This window comes from Hypanus sabinus, chromosome 2 (assembly GCF_030144855.1).
Source record: "Hypanus sabinus isolate sHypSab1 chromosome 2, sHypSab1.hap1, whole genome shotgun sequence".
Lineage (NCBI taxonomy): Eukaryota > Metazoa > Chordata > Chondrichthyes > Myliobatiformes > Dasyatidae > Hypanus > Hypanus sabinus.
This window is the reverse complement of record NC_082707.1, coordinates 30,395,062-30,418,927: the sequence shown is the minus strand read 5'-3', so window position 1 is coordinate 30,418,927 and position 23,866 is coordinate 30,395,062. Positions and strand designations below refer to the sequence as shown.

The window sequence follows — 23,866 nt, the reverse complement described above, 5'->3', positions numbered from 1 at the left end:
GTGCCTGCACAGATATGTCAATCTCATCCACCTCTCCCACAATGACATGAGTGGCCTTGTTCTGCTGAATGGGGAGACTATGCTGTCTTTCAGTATTCTAAGTGGTGTGACAGGCGAGTACATATTAGTGCCTGTACTGTTTAATCTGTTCCTCAAGTACATACTATCCACGCGTTTGGCACTATACAATGTGGCATATACATAAGGTACAGGATGGACAGATGACGTTTTGACTTGTGTCGTTTGACAGCTTGTACGAAAACAATTAGCAATCGCATTCAAGAATCCTACATGCTGATGATCGTACCCTTTTTGCTCACACAGAAGCTGATCTTCAGTTGCTTGTCGATAGGTTTGCAGAAGCCCTTCGTCTGTTTAGCCTCACCATCAGCGCCTACAAAAGATGCAAGTCCTGATCCAACTTGGTCCAAAGTCTACTGCCCCCACCCCATACATCTGCGTCGATGATACAGTTTAGAACAGTGGAAGAATTCAAATACCTAGGAAGTGTTATTTCTAGTGATGGCTCCTTAAACAAGGAGATCAGTGCTAGGATTTGCAAGGCCAGTCAAGACTTCAGGCGCTTGCACCCACTTGCAATGAACTAGTAGAATATCCGAAAAGCTGCAAAACTCAAAGTATTCAAAGCAGTTGTCCTTAGTAGTTTATTATATGGCTGTGAAACCTGCACCATATACAGAAGGCACCTTCAAATGCTGGAACATTTCTATACACCTGAGATCAATCCTGGGCATCCGTCAGCAGGACCACGTCACTAACCTAGAAGTCCATGAAAGAACAAAGAGCACAAGCGCAGGAGCAATGATCCTGTAAGCCCAGGGATTCCAGAACCAAACCACTGCTATTCGGAGCACTGTCTCAAGGAAGGAGAGACAGATGGCAACTCGCAAGAGGTTCAAGGACTGTGTGAAAGCAAAACTTCTGCAGGTCTTTTTCTGTTGGTCAGTTTAAAAAAAAAGCCAAATTAAATCCACTGTGATTCAATGTTGTACAACAATAAAACATGAAAACTTCTAAGGTGGGGGTGAATACTTTTCCTAGACACTATAAGCAGCTTGAGTGGAATGCTCAGGACTGGACTGGATGGCATGCTCTGGTAAGATGAGCCTCCAACAATTTTGAGAATAGTTGCCATGCAAATCTGGTCGTTGCTTAAGAGAGGAGAAAAATCTCCATATCAATAGGTAAACTTAATGTCAGAGAAATGTATACAATATACGTCCTGAAATTCTTTTACTTTTCGCAAACATCCACGAAAACAGATAAGTTTCCCAAAGGATGAATGAGTTACACGTTGGAGCCCCAAATCACCCCTCCTCCCCCCTCCCCCACACAAGCAGCAGCAAGGGAACAACTGCATCCCTCCCACACCAGCAAAAAAACTTTGGTGCTCCCCTACTAAGCACTCAAGCGTGCAGCAAAGCATCAGTAAAGTCACAAACTTGCAGTACCCCAAAGACTACTCGTTCACCTGGTATTTGACATACTGTAGACTCTCTCTTCCTAATAAGGGAAAAAGGGGTGTCCTAGTTTCATGGCGAGAAGGGAGACATAGCAACAACTTAATTTATGGTGTTAGAAGTCTGCTGCGTCGCTTTTTCCGAGCTCTGTGCCTCTGTTCACACAACAAGCAGCAAGCCTGCTGCTTCCAATCTTCCTTGTTCACGAGTCAGTGGCACTAGCCTTGAATCAGCTCGCCTCCCAGAGCCACAAAAATTTGGCACCCTGATGGCACACTAGTCTTTCAGGCCATGTCATTGGGATACTGAAAAGCGGCCAGTCATGAGATCTTGAGAGTGGGTCCCATTCTCACAAAGAACCAAAGTCGATGTGTAACTCCAGGTCAGGGTCGATTGCTCCAACAGTGGTTGCACGGTTTATCTGCCCTCACTGTCAAAACCTTTCTAGAATTGTACTGCAGTCACACAATTGATGAGCTGCAAAGACAAATGTCATTGGAAATGATGAACAACCAGCACAGTATAATAATGACTTGGATGTGAATACAAGAGCTATGATTACGTATGTTTTCAAATGTTAGCTTGGAGCATTGTGCATGGTAAGGGAGGTCATCCAAAGCTACACCAGGTTATAGATAAAATGGAAAGTTGAACAGAGCGTTGGCAAATGAAATTCACTCCAACCAATGCAAGGTGATGCACATTGGGTCAAATGGGGATAGAAAAAAAATATTGCAAAGATAGTTCCCCTCCACCCACCTTTTTATTCTGGCGTCTTCCCCCTTCCTTTCCAGTCCTGAAGAAGGGTCTTGGCCCGAAAAATTGACGTTTTATTTATCTCCAGATGCTGCCTGACATGCTGAGATAGTCTAGTATTTTGTGTGTTGCTTTGGATTTCCAGTATCTGCAGAATTTCGTGTTCATAATTTGTAGCAAAAATAGGGTGCCTTGGAATGTGAATGAACAGAAGAATGGTTGGGGCTCAAATTCACAGCTCCCTTTAAGTAGCAGGACAGACAGACAGTGTTGAGAAGGCATATGGTATGTTTGCCTTCAGAGGTCAAGGTACAGAATATAAAAGTTGGGATGTTATGCTGTAAGTGATTAAGCTGCTTTTTAAGTACCTTGTCACCACACTATAGTAAAGGATGTGGTTGCACTGGCGATTGTAGAGAGGAGGCTCACCAGGAAGACAGGCATTTAGATGTGGGGAGAGATTAATTAGGCTGGGTTTATTTTCCCTGGACTAATCAAGGTTGAAAGGCTTGAAAGAACTATACAAAATTTTGAGAGGCATAGATGTGATAGATAATAAGAATCTTCTTTGCATAATAGGGATTCCAACAACTAGAGGGCATACACTTGGGTGGGAGGAAAGAGTTTTAAAGGGGACTTGAGGGGGAATGTTCTTTAAAAATACAGTAAGTGAATGATGTCTGGAACTTAGAGAGAGAAGTAGTATAATCAGATACCATCACTTTTTAAGCAACAGGATCTTAAATATGCAAAACACAGAAGGATGAACAAATGCAAATAAAAGAACATGGTAAGGTCCTGTTTCTGTGCTATATAACAGTGTGTGTGTGTGTGTGTGTGTGTGTGTGTGTGTGTGTGTGTGTGTGTGTGTGTGTGTGTGTGTGTGTGTGTGTGTGTCTGTGTGTGTGTCTGTGTCTGTGTCTGTCTATATATAAAACCTAATAGGGTAGTAATCTCAGGATTGCTGCCTGTCCATGTGGTAGTGAGGATAGGAGTGGAATGAGGTGGCATTTAAGTGCGTGGCTGAAGAATTGGAACGGGGGCAGAGATTCAGATCTCTGGATTATTAAGTCCTTTTCGGGGGCAGGTGACTTGTACAAAAGGAACCGATATCCTTATGAACAGGTTTGCTAAAGCTGTTGGGAGTGGTTTTAATTAGTATGGCAGGGGGATGGGAACCAGTGTGATAGAGCTGAGGATGAACCAGTAGGTTTAATAGAAGATAATGGGTGTAATATGAATGTAAGGAAGGACAAGCCAATGACTGGGTACAAATGCACACATTTGCAAAGAGTTGAATTGTGCCACAGCGACAAAATACAAAAGGGCAAAGAATGTAGGATTGAAGGAGCTGCATTTAAATGCACACAGTATTTAGAATAAGGTAGATAAACTCATGGCGCAATTAGAGATTGGTCAGTATGACATTATGGGCATCAACAAGTCATGGCTGAAAGAAGTTCAACAGTTGGGAGCTTAATATCAAAAGGATATACCTTGTATTGAAATATCAGGCAGGAAGGCATAGGCAGCGGGGTGGCTCTGTTGGCAAGAGATATAATTACATCGTTAGAAAGAGGCGACAGAGTCAGAGAATGTTGAATCTTTGTGGGTAGAGTAAAGAAACAGCAAGGATTTAAAAAAAATATTGTAAGAATCATATATAGACCTCCAAATAGTAGCCAACATGTGGGGTTGAGATTGCAAAGGGAGCTGGAAAAGGCATGTAATAAGGGTAATGTTACAATTGTAATGGGGGATTTCAATATACAAGGGGATTGGGAAAATCAGGTTGGTGTCAGATCACAAGAAAAGGAATTTGTTGAATGCCTACGAGATGGCTTTTTAGAGCAGTTTATGCTTGAACCTACTTGGTGGGGGGGGGGGGGGAGGCCATCTTAGATTAGGCATTTTATAATATTCCAGATTTTATAGGGAACTTACATAATATGATTGAATTCATACTGCAGTTTGAGAGGAAGAAGCATAAGTCACATACATCAGTATCGCAACGGAATAAAAGAAATTACAGAGGCATGAGAGAGGAGCTTGCCCTGGTGGATCAGAGGGGGATACTAGCAGGAACAACGGCAGAGCAGAGATGGCTGAAGTTTCTGGGAATATTTCATAAGGCACAGGATAGATATGTTCCACAGAAGTTCTCAAATGGCAGGGGTTGGTAACCATGGCTGACAAGGGAATTTAAGGACTGCATAAAAGCCACGGAAATGGCATATATGGTAGCAAAAGTGAGTGGGAAGTTGGATGTTTGGGAAGTTTTTAAAAATCCACTAAAAAGCAACTAAAAAAGCCATACGAAGGGAAAAGATGAAATATGAGGGCGATCTAGCCAATAATACAAAGCAGGATACTGTAAGTTTTTCCAGTTATATAAAGAGTAAAAAGGTGAGAGTTGATATTGGACAACTGGAAAATGATGCTGGTGAGGTAATAGGGGACAAAGAAATGTCGGATTAACTTTACTTGAACCGGTCTTCACTGTGGAGGTCCATGTGTGCCAGGGAAGACGAGTTAGTGTCATTGATATTACAAAGGAAAAATTGCCAGGCCAACTGAAGTGTCTTAAGGTGGAAATGGACCAAATTGTCTACACCCCAGAGTTCAGAAAGAGTCTGCTGAAGAGATAGTAGATGCATTGGTTATGATCTTTTAAGAATCACTTGATTCTGGCAGGGTTCCAGAGGACTGGAAAATTGCAAATGTCACTCTACTCATTAAGAAGGGAGGAGCACAAAAGAAAGGAAATTGCTGGCCAGTTAGCCTAACCTCAATGATTGGAAAAGTGTTGGAATCCATTATTAAGGATGAGGTTTCGGTGTACTTGGAGACTAATGATAAAATAAGTCAAAGTCAGCATGGTTTCTGTAAAGGGAAATCTTGCCCGACAAATCTGTTGGAGTTCTTCAAGGAAGGAAAAGCAGGGTAGACAAAGGAGCATGTCATTTACTTGAATTTTCAGAAGGCACTTGATAAGGTGCGACATGTGAGGCTGCCTAACAAGATAAAATCCAATGGCGTTACAGGAAGGATACTGGCATATATAGCAGAATGGCTGACAGGCAGGAAGCAGCGAGTGGGAATAAAGGGGGCCTTTTCTGGTTAGCTGCCAGTGACTAGTGTGTTCCTCAGGAGTCAGTATTGGGACCATTACTTATCACAATGTTTGTCAATGATTTGAATAATGAAACTGATGGCTTTGTGGCAAAGTTTATGGATGATACGAAAATAGGTGGAGGAGTAGGTAGTGCTGAGGAAACAATGCAATTGCAAAAGGACTTAGACAAATTGGAAGAATGAGCAAAAAGTGGCAAATGGAATACAGTGTTGGGAAATGCATGATAATATATTTTGGTAAAAGGAATAAAAGGACAGACTATTATCTAAATGGGGAGAAGGTTCAAACATCAGAGGTGCAAAAGGACTTAGGAGTCCTCATGCAAGACTCCCTGAAGGTTAATTTACAGATTGAGTCAGTGGAAAAGAAAGCAAATGTTATGTTGCCATTCATTTTAAAGGAAATGGAATATAAAAATGACATAATGCTGAGGCTTTATATGATACCGGTCAGGCCATACTTGGGAGTATTGTCAACAGTTCTGGGCCCCGTATCTCAAAGAATGTGTTGTCCATGCAGAGTCCAGAGGCGGTTCACAAGGATGATTCCAGAAATGAAGGAGTTAAATATGAGGAGTGTTGGGCAGCTTTGAACCTGTACTCACTGGAATTCAGAAGAATGCAGAGTATCTCATTGAAACCTACTGAATATTGAATGGACTTGATGAAGTGGATGTGCAGAGGATGTTCTTTATGGTGGGGGTGTCCAGAAGTTGAGGGCACAGTCTCAAAATTAAGGGGTAACCCTTTAGAACATTGGTAAGGAGGACATTTTTTAGCCAGAGTAGTGAATCTGTGGAATATTCTGCCACCGACAGCTGTGGAGGCCAAGACTGTAGGTATATTTAAAGTGAAAATTGATATTTTCCTGATTGGTTGGGGCTTCAAAGGTTATGGCAAGAAGGTTGGTGTATGTGGTTGAGTGGGATCCGAGTTTATCCACGATGGAATGGTGGAGCAAACTCGATGGGCTGAATGGTCCAATTCAGCTCCTATGTCTCATGGTCTTATAATGTGGGTAGGTGTCTGCATTTTTCAAATAAAAATGGATTGCACCAGTTTATTGCTTGATTCTTAATGATATGCAATAAATTAAATAATCAAAACATTCTTTCATCACAAGTAATGTGAGTAATTATTGTTGTGTATTATGGGTAATTATTGATGTAACAAATAAACAATACAGTGTGAAGAAGTGCTGAAAAATAGCTAAGGTGAGTGGAGAGTTATGTGCCAGTTTTGTTGGAGGCCAGTTAGTGAGAACATGCCTGATAAAACAGACCTTCCATGAGGTTCTTTTGTCAAAGGCCTGCTTCAGTGTTGAAGGCCTACACTAATCTGCACATCTCATCCACAGAAGATAACTTTGTATGTGACTCACACACAGACATTGATGTATTGTGTATCATTTGACATTTTGTGTGTCCTATGGCCACCATGCACATCAAATCCATAGATGATTTGGGACAAAAACCCAAAAGTGGTCTTCTGGGACATTCTTTTGAAAAGGGTCAATCAGCTAGCGCCACAATGTGATATGTGAAATTATTTCAAGGTCAATACATTTTCCAGAAGTGACAGCTTTCACTTCCTGAACACTAGGTAAAGATGAGCTTCACAGCTACATTTTTCACCTTAATTACCATAGTTAAATCCCCAAGGCACACTTCAGAGAAGCCCAAGCGCTTAGACAAAAAGTTTCTGCGCAGAGGCATAGGTGGCAACAACAATGTTTAAAATTGCTTGTAATAAGATAGTACATCAAAGTTCAAATGTTGCATGTACCCTCTACAGGCAATTTATTCATGAGATAAACAGTTTGTTTCTGTAGAAGAGTAAGGAAGGAAGGAACAGTCAAAATAAATCAATGGGGCAACACATTTTTCCTCAAAATTAATTAGACTCAGTTCTACTGAAGATTCCAGCTCTTCAATCAACAATTCCAGATGCTGTACTTTTCCATGATTTTCTAATTAAACATGGAACAAAGTGCAACATGTTGCAGACACACATTTCCATTCTGTTTCCAAATGCTTTGGTGAAAGATGACATTTATTTCTTATTGCCTTAAATAATACGACAAGTTTTTAAAAAAAAATTCCAGTCTCCTCTTCTGCAAAATCTACCTGATGATTCCATTTTATGCAAAATCGTGGCGTAATTTTTCAAGATTTAGAAGAAATATACAGTTACAAGAATGTATCACAACAGAAGCTAAAAAACTTCATGCCCCATCACAGAATTTCACCCTTGCTGGATTCCTCAGTATGGTTCTCCAGTGTTGCCATAACCCTTACCAAGCTCGATGACAATTATCATTCCTTAAAATCTTCACAGGAACCTTAATCTCACCAAGGAAGATATCCTGTACCAGGTTTTCACTGTTCCACAGATCAACTCTAAAAAGAGGGGGGGAAAAGTCATTTTTCCTTTTATTAATATTCTTCTGTACTATTGCTTTAAATAGAAAAGATAAGTTAAATTCCAACAGATTTTAGGTTATTTTGTGATGTGTCATATTATTTTGATGGATCATAATAAATCATCTTACAATACCAATTCCAGCACACAACAAATATTCGTAACAGTTTCACCATCTAATAAATTGGTACACAATTACTGGAAATCACAAATCATTAACATAAAATGATATTTTGTCACCATAATCGGAATAGCTTTGAAAAAAAATTTAATTGCAAATTTAAAAAAATTAACTGAGTATACAATTTTCCCCAAATTATCAGTAATTGTAATAATCCTGATTTTATTGAGCACATGATGTGGGTTAGGACTATTATGACCATAAAATCTAGGTTAATGAAATGGAACTTCAACAACCCTACAACTGTTAATGCAATATTGAACAAACATGGTTTTAATCCATTACAGCCAAGTTTACTGCAATTATCCAGTTACATTTACTACCTATTTTATACATCCATGCGAAAATAATAAAAAAAAATTAAAATAAAATTAAAATTAAAAAATAATTCTGTAGATTTGTGACTTGAACTTAAGAGAGAGAAGCATTTATCTTGCTGTCAGTTTGACACCACGGCTTTATCTTACAGAAAAGTACTCAAAACATCAAATGAAAATCAAAACAAAATTGCACATGCTGGAAATATGAAGTTATGAAAAAATGCTGGAAGCACCAAGACCAGACAGAAAGAGAAAAAAAAGTTAGTTTTAAGTTGCAGAAACACGGGCAGGTGGGGGATGCTGGATGCAACAGACAAAGGGATTATCTGTAAAAAGGTAAGGCTGGAGGAGTTGCTATGGATATAAGTCTTGGAAAATGTCATCTGGCTGTCAAGACAAATGAGGGTAGTGAGCAAGTATGAGGACAAGCAACAGAATACAAAGGCACACAATACTCCAAGTTTGGGCTCACCCATATCTTGTACAATTTCCAACTCCTGTACTCAGTTTCATGATCTACAAAGGCCAAAGTACAAAAGGCAATCTTGATGACCCTATCTACCTGTGATGTCATTTTCAAGGAATTATAGATCTGTATCCCCAGTCCTTTTGTTTGATCTTGCATCTCAGTATGTAACCAAGTATGGGTAAATCTTATCCTAATTTGTTCTCCCAAAGTGCAGCACCTCACACTTGTCTCTACTAAGTTCCTCCTGGTTGTAAGCTAATTATTATAGAGGCAGAGTGAAAGGGAGGGGATGAGATGAGTTAACGGGTACACAGTGCCTACAAGAAGTATTTATCTCCCTTGGAAGTTTTCATGTTTTATTATTTTACAACATTGAATCACAGTGGATTTAATTTGGTTTTTTTTATTCTGATCAACAGAAAAAGACTTTTCTATCGAAGTGAAAACAGATCTCTACAAACTGATCCAAATTAATTAGAAATATAAAGCACAAAATAATTCATTGCATAAGTATTCACCTCCTTTCATACAACACACCAAATTGTGTGAAGCCAATTGGTTTAAGAAGTCACATTATTTGTTAAATTGAGATCTGTTTTTGGAGACTTGTGTGCAGTCAAGGTGCTTCATTGATTGTTGCAAAAATACACCTGTATCTGGAAGGTCCAACTACTGTTGAGTCGGTAACTGCACCGTGAGGACAGAAGAATGCTCCCAGCAACTCAGTGGAAAGGTTATTGAAAACTACAAGTCAGGAGATGAATACAAGAAAATTTCTAAGTCATTGCATATCCCTTGGAGTATAGTTAACTCAATCATCAATAAATGGAAAGAATATGGCACAACTGTAAATCTGCCTAGAGTAGGCCTTCCTCAAAAACTAAATGACTGTGCCAGAAGAGGACTATTGAGAGAGGCCACCAAGAAACCTATGACAACTCTGGAGGAGTTACAAGCTTCAGTGGCAGAGATGGGAGAAACTGCACACACAACAACTGTTGCCCGGGTGCTTCACCAGTTGCAGTTTTATAGGAGGGTGGCAAAGAGAAAGCCACTGTTGAAAAAAAATTTGCATGTGGGAGACTCTGGAGTTACTGATAGAAGGTTTTATGGTCTTATGAAATCAAAATTAAACTTCTTGGGCATCAGACTAAGTGTTATGTTTGGCATAAGCCAAACACTGCACATCATCAAAAACACACCATCCCTACTGTGAAGCATGGTGGTAGCTGCATTAAGCTGTGGGGATGCTTCACTGCAGCAGGCTCTGGAAGGCTTATGACATTAGAGCGTAAAATGAATACAGCAAAATACAGGGAAATCCTGGAGGAAATCAGAATCATAATCAAGCTTTTTATCTCTGGCATATGCCGTGAAATTCATTAACACAGCAGCAGCAATTCAATGTAATAAATAATACAGAAGAAAAAAATAAATCAATTACAGTGTATGTATATTGAATAGATTAAAAAATGTGATAACCTGATGCAGTCTGAAAGAGAACTGTGATTTGGAAAATATGTTATCCAGCAAGACAATGACCCTAAGCATAAAGCCAAAGCTACACAAGAATGGCTTAAAAACAAAGTTAATGACCTGGAGTGGCCAAGTCTCAATCCAACTGAGAATTTGTGGCTGGACTTGCAAAGGGCTGTTCACTCACAATCCCCATGCAATCTAACAGAGCTCAGGCAGTTTTGTAAAGAATGGAGAAAAACTGCAGTGTCCATATATGCAAAGCTGATAGAAACCTATCCACAGAGACTTAAGGCTGTAATTACCAACAAAGGAGCATCTACTAAATACTGACTTGAAGGAGGTGAATCAATTATATAGTGTTTTATATTTGTAATTAATTTAGATCAGTGTCAAAAAAAGTCAAATTAAATCCACTGAGTCAATGTTGTAGAACAATAAAACATGAAGACTTCCAAGGGGGATGAATACTTTTTGAAGGCACTGTATGTGAGAGAAAAAATTGCAGGGTAACAAGTAGGGACTGAGCTATTCTAACCCAATATAGACCTGACAGGCTGAATGACCTCATTCAATTCCAAAACAAAAGATCATTTTGAGTAGTTAGATGCCTTATGGTAGAAACAGAATTAACCAGTGCCTTCAAAGGGCACCCTAAGGGAATAATTTGCAGAACAGTATAAGAATGAAGAAATGGATTTGATGGTATTGCTCTATTATGCACTGGTACAGACAAGTTGGGCCAAAGGCTCACTGTGGATTACCTATTCTAGAAATGCCAAGGGCATGGTCTAAGAGTTCGGCTCGCCTTTGGGGGCCTAGGATCTCAGGGCTATGGAGATGGGCGGATTGCAGGTCGATGGCCTGGACCGGTGTGTTGTGGGAGTTGGAAGATCTTTGGCTGTGTGCCCAGAGACCTGAGATCTTTGGACATAGGGCTCGGAAAAAGCAAGGCAACGGACTTCTAACATCATAAACCAGTGAGTTGTTTGTTATGTCTCCCCTCTTGCTGTGAAACAGAGACACCTTTTTCCCCCGTGTTAGGGAGAGAGAGAATCTGTGGTATGTCAAATAGCGGGTGAACGTGTAGTCTTTGGTGTACTGCAAGTCTGTCTCTTTGCTGCATGTTTGAGTACTCAGTGGCGGGTGCTGATTCTTTTCTTTTGCCGGTGGGAGGGGGCGCATAGATTGTTGCTTGCTGCTGCTTACACACAGGAGGGAGACTTTGGGATTCTAACATTTAACTGTCATTCATTCTTTGGGGCACTCCTCTGTTTTTGTGGATGGTTGCAAAGAAAAAGCATTTCAGGATGTATATTGTATACATTTCTCTGACATTAAATGTGTCTTTGAAACAATTCATTGAAGGAAGTAGTTTGAAACAAAATGCTTTACAAATTCATGCAACAAGTCTTGCATAACAGTGAAGTTTTAGACAAATATCATATTCTAATCAACAGCAAATGTAAAAATCAAAAACTTATACTCTTTTACATGCAGTTAAAAAGCACCTATAAAACGTTGATCCCAGAAACTAACACATGCAGCAATTTATTGTTCAATAAACTACTATTCTTACCTCACTGAGATCGAACCCCATTGGACAGCATGAAAAGGGCAGTTAGAATTAAAACACTGATAACTCTCCCTAAATGAAGCTTTAAAACTCTTTCAGTGAATTTGTTTTCCTTTATCTTTAATAGAGATTAGTCTATAACTAAAAGAGCACTGCCTTTGCAATATAATTGGATGTTCAACATAAAGAACATAATTTTTAGGTTTTTTTTTGTCTTAAAAGTTAATATCCAGTATTGGATGAAATAAGGTAGAACTCCCTTTAACCAACATTGAACAATCTCATATGAATATACTGTACATTTACAAAATAGTTCATGAAATTTTGGCACAATGCCATTTACTCAAGGTACAACTGTTGAATATACAACATCATTTTTGCTAAAACACTAAGTATGTCACCCTCCATTTACAGAGATACACTGTACCAAAATTTTCCAGTATATTAAAAGTTTTTTAATTTACAAAATTTTGTTTAACAAAATACTTCCCCAGTGCGTATCCTTTTGATAAACCAAGGAACATCTTTACTCAGTGATTGAAATTCCACAACCCTTAAGCAGGAAATTCCAAACATTCACTCCTTCTGGGGAAGAAATTTCTTATCATCTGCTAATGTTTGACATTCAGAAATCTGACTCTAACTATGCCAGCCACTGCCCTTCCCCTCAACATCGCTTCCTCTGACATGTCACCTAATCATCATTCCCACTGACATCCAATCCTGGGATCCACTGACATCCACAGATATACTTTGTCACCCATCCATGCCACTGGCCTTGAGTGTGGAGCGGAGACCTAGATTCCAGATGTCCTTCATCCCATGAGCACATCATAGGCCTTCGAGTGTGGAGCGGAGACATCACTGGCTACCGAGTGCAAAGCAGAAACCTGGACTCCAGATGTCCTTTGTCACCTGTCCACTTCGCTGGACTTCAAAGGCAGAACACAGAATGGAGGCCTAGGTTCTGGCCTGATCTCTAATTCTTCTACACTTCTATCTCTGAACACTAACCTGACTCCTAACCACTCTCTCTGTCCCTAAAAGCATCACTATGAACTTTAAAAAAAAAGTCTGGCAACAATCTCAACAGAGACCGCAGCTGGACGAAATATTGACTAGAAAATTATGCATAGTAACTGCCATACATAGACCTAGCTTGTTTGGACCTAGATTGTTAAAGATTCCTCATTAAATTTAGGTCAAAGTGACTTTACTGCAACTTTATGGTTAATTCTATTTATTCAATTACCTGATTTCAAGTTTTTCAATATTTTCCTCCTCCACTTGGAAATGAGATTTCTTGGTATAACTGCTGTTTCGAGTTACCTGAAATGTTTAATTAACTATGTATTAGAATAATCAAGATAATGTAGCAGTGTGCTACACACAGCGCTGCAACAACGACACAGAGTCAGTGAGCTGAAGTTACAAAAGAGGTTTATTCAAACTTTGCGACCTTGCTTTAAAGCCTTCCTGATCCCACCCTCCCCGGGCGGGAATGCTGTAGGGGGCGCGTATTCACAGTCCCGTCTCGCACGCGGGCTTTTCCCCTTGCTGGTGAAGCAGGCTTGCCTTCTTTGGGGCCTGCCTCAATGCCGGTGCGCGCCGCTTTGTGAGACGGTTCAAGTGTGCTGGGAAGTGGGACGCCACATAATCCCCCCCCAGAACCGGCGATACACCCCCCAATGTCCACAGTCTGAGTCGGACTCTGTTTGGGAGGTCTGCCTCTGTGCCACTGTGCCTGAATCTCGACCGGCTGCGCCAAGTCCATATGGGCCGGTTTGAGTCGGTCCACCATGAAAACCTCCTCTTTCCCCCCCAATGTCCAGCATGAATGTGGACCCGTTGTTTCTGATCACCGTAAACGGCCCCTCGTAGGGCCGCTGTAGAGGTGCCCGATGTCCGCCTCGTTGTACAAAAACGAACTTACAGTTTTGCAGGTCTTTGGGTATGCAGGTCGGGTTCTGCCCATGCTGTGAAGTGGGTATGGGGGCCAGGTTACCGAGCCTCTCGCGTAGTCTGCCCAGGACAGCTGCGGGTTCTTCCTCTTGCCCCCTTGGGGCTGGTATGAACTCTCCTGGGATGACCAGGGGTGCGCCCTACACCAACTCGGCCAATGAGGTGTGCAGATCCTCTTTGGGCACCGTGCGGATTCCAAGCAGGACCCAGGGGAGCTCATCCACCCAGTTAGGCCCTTTGAGGCGGGCCATGAAAGCCGACTTCAGGTGACGGTGGAAACGCTCCACTAGTCCGTTCGACTGTGGGTGGTAGGCAGTTGTGTGGTGCAGCTGTGTCCCCAAAAGGCTGGCCATAGCTGACCACAGGCTGGAGGTGAACTGGGCGCCTCTGTCGGAGGTAATGTGGGCCAGTACACCAAAGCGAGATACCCAGGTGGCAATCTCTGCCCGGGCGCAAGATTCGGAGGTGGTGTCAGTGAGCAGGACCGCCTCTGGCCATCTTGTGAACCGGTCCATGATAGTCAGGAGGTGCTGCGCTCCTTGCGACACTGGCAGGGGGCCCACGATATCCACATGAATGTGGTCGAAATGTCGGCGGGTGGGGTGGAACTGCTGCGGCAGAGCTTTGGTGTGCCACTGCACCTTGGCTCTTTGGCAGTGCATGCACGTTCTGGCTCATTCACTGACCTGCTTGCGGAGTCCGTGCCAAACGAACCTGTTGGCTACCATCTGGACGGTTGTCCTGATGGAGGGGTGCGCTAAGTTGTGAATGGAGTTGAAAGCGTGCTGCCACCAGGCTGCCGGAACGACGGGGCGGGGTTGGCCAGTGGTGACGTCACAAAGTAGGGTCCTCTCACCTCGGCCTATGGGGAGGTTCTGCAACTGCAAACTGGAGACTGCAGTCCTGTAACTGGGGATATCCTCGTCTGCCTGCTGCGCCTCTGCCAGTGCTTCATAGTCTACCCCCTGGGACAGGGCTTGGATGTTAGAGTGGGAGAGGGCGTTCGCCACGACATTGTCCTTTCCTGAGATATGCCAGACATCCGTCATGTATTCGGAGATGTAGGACAGATGTCGCTGCTGGCGGGATAACCAGGGGTCGGATGATTTCGTGAACGCAAAGGTAAGCGGTTTGTGGTCTGTGAACGCGTGAAAGGCCTACCTTCTAAGTACCACCTGAAATGCCAGATTGCCAGGTATAGCGCCAACAGTTCCCGGTCGAAAGCACTGTATTTGAGGTTGGGTGGTTGTAGGTGTTTGCTGAAAAACGCCAGGGGTTGCCAGCGACTCTTGATGAGTTGTTCCAGCACTCCACTGACTGCCATGTTGGATGTGTCCACTGTGAAGGCGGTAGGGATGTCCGTTCTGGGGTGCACTAGCATCACGGTGTTTGCCAAGGCTTCATTGGTTTTAATTAAAGCGGTGGCGGACTCCTCGTCCCAGGTAATGTCCTTGCCCGGACCCGACATCAGGGCGAACAGGGGGCGCATGATTCGGGCAGCTGAAGGGAGGAAGCGGTGGTAGAAATTCACCATACCCACGAATTCCTGAAGGCCTTTGATTGTGTTAGGTCAGGGGAAATGGCGGACCGCGTCTACCTTGGCGGGCAGAGGGGTTGCCCCGTCTTTAGTAATCCTGTGGCCCAGGAAGTCGATGGTGTCGAGCCCGAACTGGCATTTGGCTGGGTTGATTGTCAGGCCGTATTCACTCAGTCGGGCGTAGAGTTGACGGAGGTGGGATAGATGCTCCTGACGACTGCTCCTGGCTATGCGGATGTTGTCCAAATAGATGAAAGCGAAGTCCAGGTCGCGTCCCACCGCACCATTAACTGCTGAAACGTCTGTGCGGCATTCTTTAGGCCGAATGGCATGCGGAGGAACTCGAAAAAGCCGAAAGGGGTGATGAGTGCCGTTCTGGGGACGTCGTTCGGATGCATCGGGATTTGATGGTATCCCCGGACGAGGTCTACCTTGGAGAAGATCCGTGCGCCATGCAGGTTTGCTGCAAAGTCCTGAATGTGCGGTACAGGGTAGCGGTCCGGTGTTGTAGCCTCATTCAGCCTGCGGTAGTCGCCGCATGGTCTCCAGCCCCCTGTTGCTTTGGGCACCATGTGCAGGGGGGAGGCCCATAGGCTGTTGGACCGCCGTTTGATCCCCAATTCCTCCATCCTGTTGAGCTCCTCCTTCGCCAGCCGGAGCTTGTCCAGGGGAAGCCTTCAAGCACGGGTGTGGAGGGGTGGTCCTTGCATCGGGATGTGGTCGTGACTGGGCGTGGCTGTCGTGAACTGCGGTGCCAGAACCGATGGGAAATCCGCCAGGACTCTGGTGAAGTCGTTGTCAGACAGCATGATGGAGTCTAGGTGTGGGACCGGCAACTGGGCTTCACCCAGGGAGAACGTTTGAAAGGTCTCGGCGTGGACCAGTCTCTTCCTGGGCAGGCTGACCAGTAGGCTGTGAGTTTGCAAAAAATCCGCTCCCAGGAGCGGTTGGACTACGGCGGCCAGTGTGAAGTCCCACGTGAACCAGCTGGAGCCGAACTGTACGGGTGCCGTAGGTCCTTACTGTGCTGCTGTTCGCAGCCCTCAGGGTGGGACCTGGTTCTCTGTTGCGGGTGTTGTAACTCGGAGGTAAGACGCTGATCTCGGCTCCGGTGTCGACCAAAAAGCGGCGTTCCGACTGCTTGTCCCAGACATACAGGAGGCTATCCCGATGGCCAGCTGCTGTAGCCATCAGCGGCAGCTAGCCCTGGCGTTTCCTGGGAACTTGCAGGGCGGGCTACTGTGCCCCACCGTTAGTGGTAGAAGCACTATTGTTTGTTGGTCTCCTCACCCCTGCCTCTGGGGTTAGCAGGCTCTGCGGCCAGGCCTGGTCTGGTTTGCTGCTGGGAGCGTGGCCTGGTGGTCTGTGTGACGAACGCCCCATTCTCCTTCTTGGCTTTCCACAGCACGTCCGCCCAGGCCGCCACCTTCTGGGGGTCGCTGAAATCCGCGTCGGACAGCAACAGGCATATGTCCTCGGGCAGCTGCTCCAGGAATGCCTGCTCAAACATGAGGCAGGGCTTGTGACCTCTGGCCAGGGACAGCATCTCGTTCATCAAAGCCGACAGTGGCCTGTCCTCCAAACCATCCAGGTGCAGCAAGCGGGCAGCTCGCTTGCGCTGTGAGAGTCCGAAAGTCCTTATGAGCAAGGCTTTGAATTCTGTGTATTTGCTGTCCACTGGGGGCGATTGTATGAACTCCTCAACCTGGGCGGCTGTCTCCTGGTCGAGGGAGTAACGTGTGGCATCCGAGGTTATCTGCCGAATGTGGAATTGGGCTTCTGCTTGCTGGAACCTAGGTGAGGTCGCAGCGTCCAGAAGCTTGGCAGTTTTAACGAAACTGTATGAACAGATGCGGCGTCGTTCATCTCCGGTCCAAACATCGTTTGGGCCGTCAGGGTCACCAATTGTAGTGGTGTGCTAAATGCAGTGCTGCAATAACGACACGGAGCCGGTGAGCTGCAGTTACAAAAGAGGTTTATTCAAACTTCGCCTTGCTTTAAAACCTTCCTGATCCTGCCCTCTCCGGGCGGGAATGCTGTAGGGGGCGCGTATTCACAGTCCCGTCCCTCGCGCGGGCTTTTCCCCTTGCTGGTGAAGCAGGCTTGGCGCCCTCTTTGGGACCTGCCTCAATGCCGGCGTGCGCCGCTTTGTGAGCCGGTTCGAGTGCGCTGGGAAGTGGGTCGCCACAATAATTCAATTTCATTTTCTTTTATGCATAATGCTATTTTTATACAAAATCAATAATTCCACCAACAACAAAGGCCTCCTTCCCAAGTTGCTTACTTCAAAATAGAATGTTTCATCGAACTGTGGGTTACTTGTTTTCTTCTTTACTTTAGTTCTTTTTTGATCCAACCTGATGAAATGAAAGAGAGATAATTTAGAGTAAATTTGAAACTAGGGACACCTTCAAAGTTAATTTCAAGATGGATGAAGAATAGGTTTGATGGTCTGACTGGACCTAGTCAGCTAACAGTAAAATTAGAAGGGCTCCTTTTCATCATGATTCCACAATTACACTGCACAAGCAATTCTTGCTACTTACATTCCTTGGTTCAGCTAACATCTGCCTTCACTTCCTGTTATCTCTCAATGTCTTTTCTCCTTCAGCTTTCTAGCCAGTCAGATCTACTTACATAGTTTCTACCACAATCACCAACTCTGGAAGCAAATTACACATCCTCTGTACTTAGATTGTTCTCCTTGGAGCTTGTTCCTGAACTTGCTAAAACTGAAGAAGCATTTGGGGTAGAACTGAGAACACAGAACTTCAGCATAACTGGTAGCATGGACTCCCACAAACTTTTCAGTAGCCTATCCAGCTGGTGATTCACAGCTGTGGTATAGTGTGCCGGTCTCACATTTGCTCTGGTCACTTCAGAACCGTAATGAAAGACACCCACAATCCCGAGGGATCAAGTTGAGGCTTATACTCTAAATTCATAACTCCTAAACCACTAGAACAAACCACAACACAAATTCAATCTACCCCATTTCAACCTTTCATAATCTTAAGTGTAACATTTCTGGTCTAATGTAAATTTTTATCAAGCACATATGGTGTGCATGCATTTTGGCTTCTTCACTTCAAATGCTTCTTACCATTTACAGTGCTGTACTACAGAATGCGCTCTTTACTAATGAACTATTCCACCAGAGGACACATGACAAACTTGATACCAAAGCACAATTACTGTCAATGCACTGACATTTACTACTCATGGTGATGGGATAAATGCCAAATTAGTAACACTATCACATAGTTTCAAAGCAAATTTGAGTTTCACCAGGTACAGGGCCATCACAAATTCCTATTCTGAACCTGAAGGCATATGGTACATTGCCAAAAGAATAGCATCCTACTTTTCATTCTATGCGTGACCTGAAATATTGTTTCCTTACACCTTGCACATAAAATAAATCTTGAAGCAACTGTGAAGCAATGTCGCCCTCTGCTAAATATCATATTTCAGAGTATTACAAGACCTCAAATGGTCTAGATAAGCTCTTTCAAATCATACAGTGTTAGTACATAATCTAATCTTGGTTCTTCATCAATCTAACATCTATAGAAAAGGATAGCAAAGCTGAGGCTCTGGACTAAATTATATAATCTGTTGATCTAGAACTTTTCTCAGCAACACAATTTCTCGCCTCACATGTAACATCACTGAACAACTATATTTCAAGAGAACACTTTAAGACCGTAAATTTCTACTGATTCAGATGATGTTCATTGAGACAGGTTACCACATTCTTCTTAAGCACTGGTATAAGTGAAGCTTGCTTGAAGCAGGGGAGGGTACCTCAAACTCCTGAAGTGAGAGGTTAAAAGATATCCAGCCACATGATCAGCACAGGTCTTTAGTACTCTGACAGGTACCCTCTCGGGGCCAGTTTTCCATGGGTTCACTCTCCTGAAAGATGCTCTTATGCCTCAGAGACTGAAATCATAGGAACATTGGAGGGCTGTGGGAGTTCGTGAAGGTATATATATGTTTTAATGATCAAAGCAGACATGAGCTCATCTGGGAGTGAAGAATTGTTGTCACCCATGTCAGCTGATTTCACTTTGTAGGAGGTGATAGCCTTCACGCACTGCCATAGCTGTTGAGCATCCTTCTGTAATTCAAGTTTGGTCCAGAATTCCCACTTCACACATGAAGTGGCTCTCAGAATCAGGTTTATTATCACCGGCATTTGAAGTGAAATTTGTTAACTTCTCTCTGGGGAATGTATCTGGACCTCTTGTATTTAACTTGGTCACCAGACCTGAAGGCCTTCAGCAGATTGCAGATCTGATCATTCATCCAAAGCTTCTGGTTGGGAAGACTAATGATTTAGTGGGGACACACTCATCTATGGCTTTTTATAAAGTCCGTGACAACGATGGTGTATTCACTCAGATCCTCTGAGTCTTGAACATGGCCCAGTGCACAGATCCAAAGCAAGCCCGTAGCTGCTCCTTCGTCTCCTGCAACCAAGTCCTTATAGTCTTTATCTCTAGGGTTCCATTCTTTAGTCTTTGCCTGTATGCAGGTAGGAGAAGGACAACCAAGTGATCAGATATCAGAAAATGTGGTCCTGGCATGGAATGGTTGGCATTCACCGAGTGTGGTCGAGTGTGTTGAGATCCCTGGTACTGCAGGTGATAGTTTGATGATAATAGAGAAGACATTTCTTCACCAAGCTTGATGGAAATCTTGAACAATGAGTTGACAGGAATTATGGTCAGCTGTTTCTTGTTTGCTAATCAAGGTACTCATTACTTCTGAGTGCTTACTTAATGTCCTTCCAAGAGGAACACAACCTTGTCATGGCTTTATGCTTTGGCTCTCAGTGGGGTCACCCATGCCAAACAGGTCAAAGGGTTGATGCCAGACTAAGACTGGTCCACCAATCCTCCAGGTTCAGGGGTTCAGCTCAGTGCTAATGACCTTGACTGATGAAACAAACTGGTATGGAAACGGCAATGACAAATCCTGCTACATCTGTAGTCCCAGGTGGGGACTATTCCTGGGTCTCCACTTGGGGCTTACATGGCCAACAGTAGTGAAAACTGAGAGGAAGTTACCAGCACAACGAAGGATGCCCTGAACACCACCAGAAGACGGCCAAGGACAGACAGTGATGGAAGATATTCACTGCTGTCCTAAATGCCAGCAGGCATCACGGGCTGCAAGTTGCTTAATGTTGGCCTTTGGTGGTGTGTAAACTGTGATCAGGATCATGCAGAAGAACTGTCTTGGTAAGTAAAACAATCAGCACTTATAATGCTGGCACTAATATACCCCTTTCCCATATCATATATTATAAATTACATTCTCCTGATCTTAAATGATCTACAAGCAAAACAGTGAACTAAGATAATCTGACAATGACCAGCTTCTAAATCTACTGCAGATTTACAACTGCAATTAAGTGAACCAGGACCTGGTATTATTCTTTTATTTTAAGGAATTCCTTAAAATAGATTAAATAAAACAGCATGTTTGTGAAACACAGTCTGACTTCTGTGTTCCATTATTTTTAAATCTATTTATAAAGCAAATAGGTGCTTAAGGTTCAATACATATCAATTAAAATGGCTTGCATTCTTAAAGGAAGGATTAATGTTTGGCCACCTGACATTAATCGAATGACAATACTACAAGATTGGTGAAATTTGCGAAAATGATGAAATTAAGATTGCAGATAACACAAAAGTTGATTGAATTATGGATAGTGATGAAAGTTGTAACAGAATATACAAGGTACAGGTCAGTTGGAAGTTGGGGGGGCAGAAATAGCAAATTAATCAGAGCAAGTATGAGGCATTGTGTTTTAGGGGGGCAAATGCAAGAGCGATTATTATGGACATTTGGATAATGGAAATGTTTGATACATGGAATAAAATTCTCACTCAGAATATGTATGAAAAAAGTAAATGACTAACCACAAAATTTATCTATTTCTCAAACTATATTCTTGATATGTATAGGTGAGACTGTTTTGTGTCATGCAAAGACTTGATACAGACCATTTTCTAGCAATGCAGCTTCTGTCCCCTGTAATACAGGGTCATCTGGAAACCGCAGGGCCATTAGGAGTTTTGATGTGTAGAAGGATCTTAGGGTGCAAGTCTGCAGTTCCCTTAAAATGGCAACAGAAGTACAGAGGATGACAAGGGTGGTATACTGTCTGCAGGCCTTCATCGCTGGGGGAACGAGTACAATAAAACTGGGAAGTCATGCCAAAAGCAGTATAAACTTTGGTTAGGCCACATGGGATCTAGTCGCCACATTACAGGAAGGACGCGAAGACTCTGGAGAAGGTACGAAAGTAGCTCTCTAGTTTGTTGCCTGGATTGGAGAGTATTACCTACAAAAAGGTCAGACAAACTTAGATTGTTTTCATTACAGAATCAGAGGCTGAGGACCTGATAGAAGCATTAAAAAAATAAGAGGCATAGAAAGGGTAGATGATCAGAATCTTTTTCACAGGGTGGACACATCAAATACTAGAGAAACAAAGTTTAAGATGGGAGGAGAAAAAGTTAAATTCACTTCAAAATATTAAACGCAGCTATTATATGATCTTTGAGAAGGCCAAAGTGTAAATAAATGCTTAATTCTAGGACTTAATGTATTACAGTGATTATAAAGTAACATTCTCAATTCAGTTGCATTTGTCTATAAGTAGACTATAGATGGTAATTAAAAGTTTTGAACATTGTACCTCGAAGGTCCAACCAATGAGATAGAGGCATACGGATCACCACTCTGTCCACCTGCAAGAGGAAGTCCTTGGCATTCAATAATCCTGTAGGTTTACAAAATAGCAAGCGAAAGTCATCTCAGATTCTTATTTTAAATTGTTTTAATTTTAATGTTGCCAATTTCTGTCCTGTGCTCATTTGTACATGATCCACATCTGATTTTTCCCTTTGCTTTCTTAACATTTCCATCTTCATCTCAGGCGATGAGCTAGTAATCTATCTAACCCACCCACACCTCCCTCCACAGTTCCCATACACCCATCCCAGATCCTGTAAAGACAAATTGATTTTCCAGTTTAGTCTTCTCAGTTGAACCTGCTAAACAGCTGCCTCAGATATGTCATCTTCTTTCATTAACCATGCCTTTTCCCCTACTATTGTTGATAAGGAACTCAAATACAGTTCCTCTACTAACCTTATTTCTAATCACTCCTAATCAGAACAAGGATGCAGCCAGCCACCTCCACATTTAATGCATCATCCTCCACAACTTTCACACTTTGAAAGGAATTTCACTATCAGACACCTTCCACTTCTATGCCCTGTCAACAATCCGAAAACACTGTTTCCACTATGATTCCTTGGTTTACTTTCACCTCTGTAAAACATTCCCTTTCTCACTGCACTTTTCCATGCAGTCATAGGAGATGCAAAACTTGCCCAATTTCTCACCATTCAGTCCTTGCTGATAAAGCAGTAGTTCCTTTACACTTCATCCAATTCTGTGGATTACATTCAGTGCTCAGTACGTCATGAGGAATTAATTGTAGCTCGGTTGACTTCATTCAGTTGGCAAGGGTAATCCTGAGTATTCTATAATTTTCCACCCTTCTCTCACTATTACCCTTGTCTTCAGCCTCATATTATTTTAACAATGTCAATTGGGAAAATCAAAGATAACAATGTCAGAGAAGTCATCTTTTTCTTCTACACACAGATATAGCCATCATGTTTTATTTCACTTTCTTGCAGTTTGTTTTAATCTATCTATAACAAATGATTTCTAATGCAATTATTTGATAATTTGGTATACATCTCTTGTAAACCTTGTCAGAAAGGAACTTTGCCCTTCCCATTCTGGGGATTTAAATTAGACTAGTTTTCCTCATGCCCTGCTTCTCATGAAGCTCTTGCCTGAATTTTCATTTGACGCATATACTTCTTGACCAACTGAGCACTTTTCATGGTTATTGGTCATTTTCAATTTCAACATTCAATTTTATTGATATGTTTAATAGCCATACTGGTTTAGTCTAAACCTCAGTTTTTTCTACAACCAAATATTTATATGTAATTATACAAAATATTACTGCTTAATCAGCAACCATATTCACTTATAGCTCTCTATTACCCACTGAACTCCTAATCAGGGAATTAAATATTCTATTCCATATGAACACGAGTTCCAATTTTAATAGTTTATATAGAAACTTGCCAAACAGCTTCTGAAACTTGATGACATGCAATTAAAGAGAAAAATATTGGAAATACTTGATATGAGAGTAATCCAGCATCTTCTGTACTCACTAATTCTCCCTATATTCATAACACTTTGAAATGAGTAATTAACAATGTTACTCTGGTTAGAATGTTTTTCCTGCTTAAGTCATGTGGAATACTGCTGCATCAAACAGATGATGGCATATATTAAGAGTTTAGAATCAACTCCAGTAAGTTCATTATGAAAATATGTAAGCAGCAAACATGAATTACTTTTTGTCTGCAGAACTTCAATTTGGGCCTGCAACAAAACCTTCAAAATTTGAATGCTGATGCTGCTGTGGTTTAAAACAT

At 42.5% G+C, this 23,866-nt stretch overlaps 1 protein-coding gene across 2 annotated transcripts in view; it reads right to left on the bottom strand.

Moving 5' to 3' along the window:
• rasa2 (RAS p21 protein activator 2) overlaps positions 1-23,866 on the bottom strand; it is a 173,223-nt gene that overhangs the window by 47,268 nt on the left and 102,089 nt on the right. The window contains exons 6-9 of one of the 2 annotated variants that reach the window (XM_059994339.1): positions 22,033-22,116; positions 17,599-17,671; positions 13,068-13,144; positions 7,670-7,771 (exon numbers count right to left, since the gene is read on the bottom strand). In XM_059994339.1, the coding sequence (XP_059850322.1) occupies positions 7,670-7,771; positions 13,068-13,144; positions 17,599-17,671; positions 22,033-22,116 (336 nt within the window). The remainder of the gene's footprint in view (positions 1-7,669; positions 7,772-13,067; positions 13,145-17,598; positions 17,672-22,032; positions 22,117-23,866) is intronic. The other variant, XM_059994349.1, reaches the window with a different exon arrangement.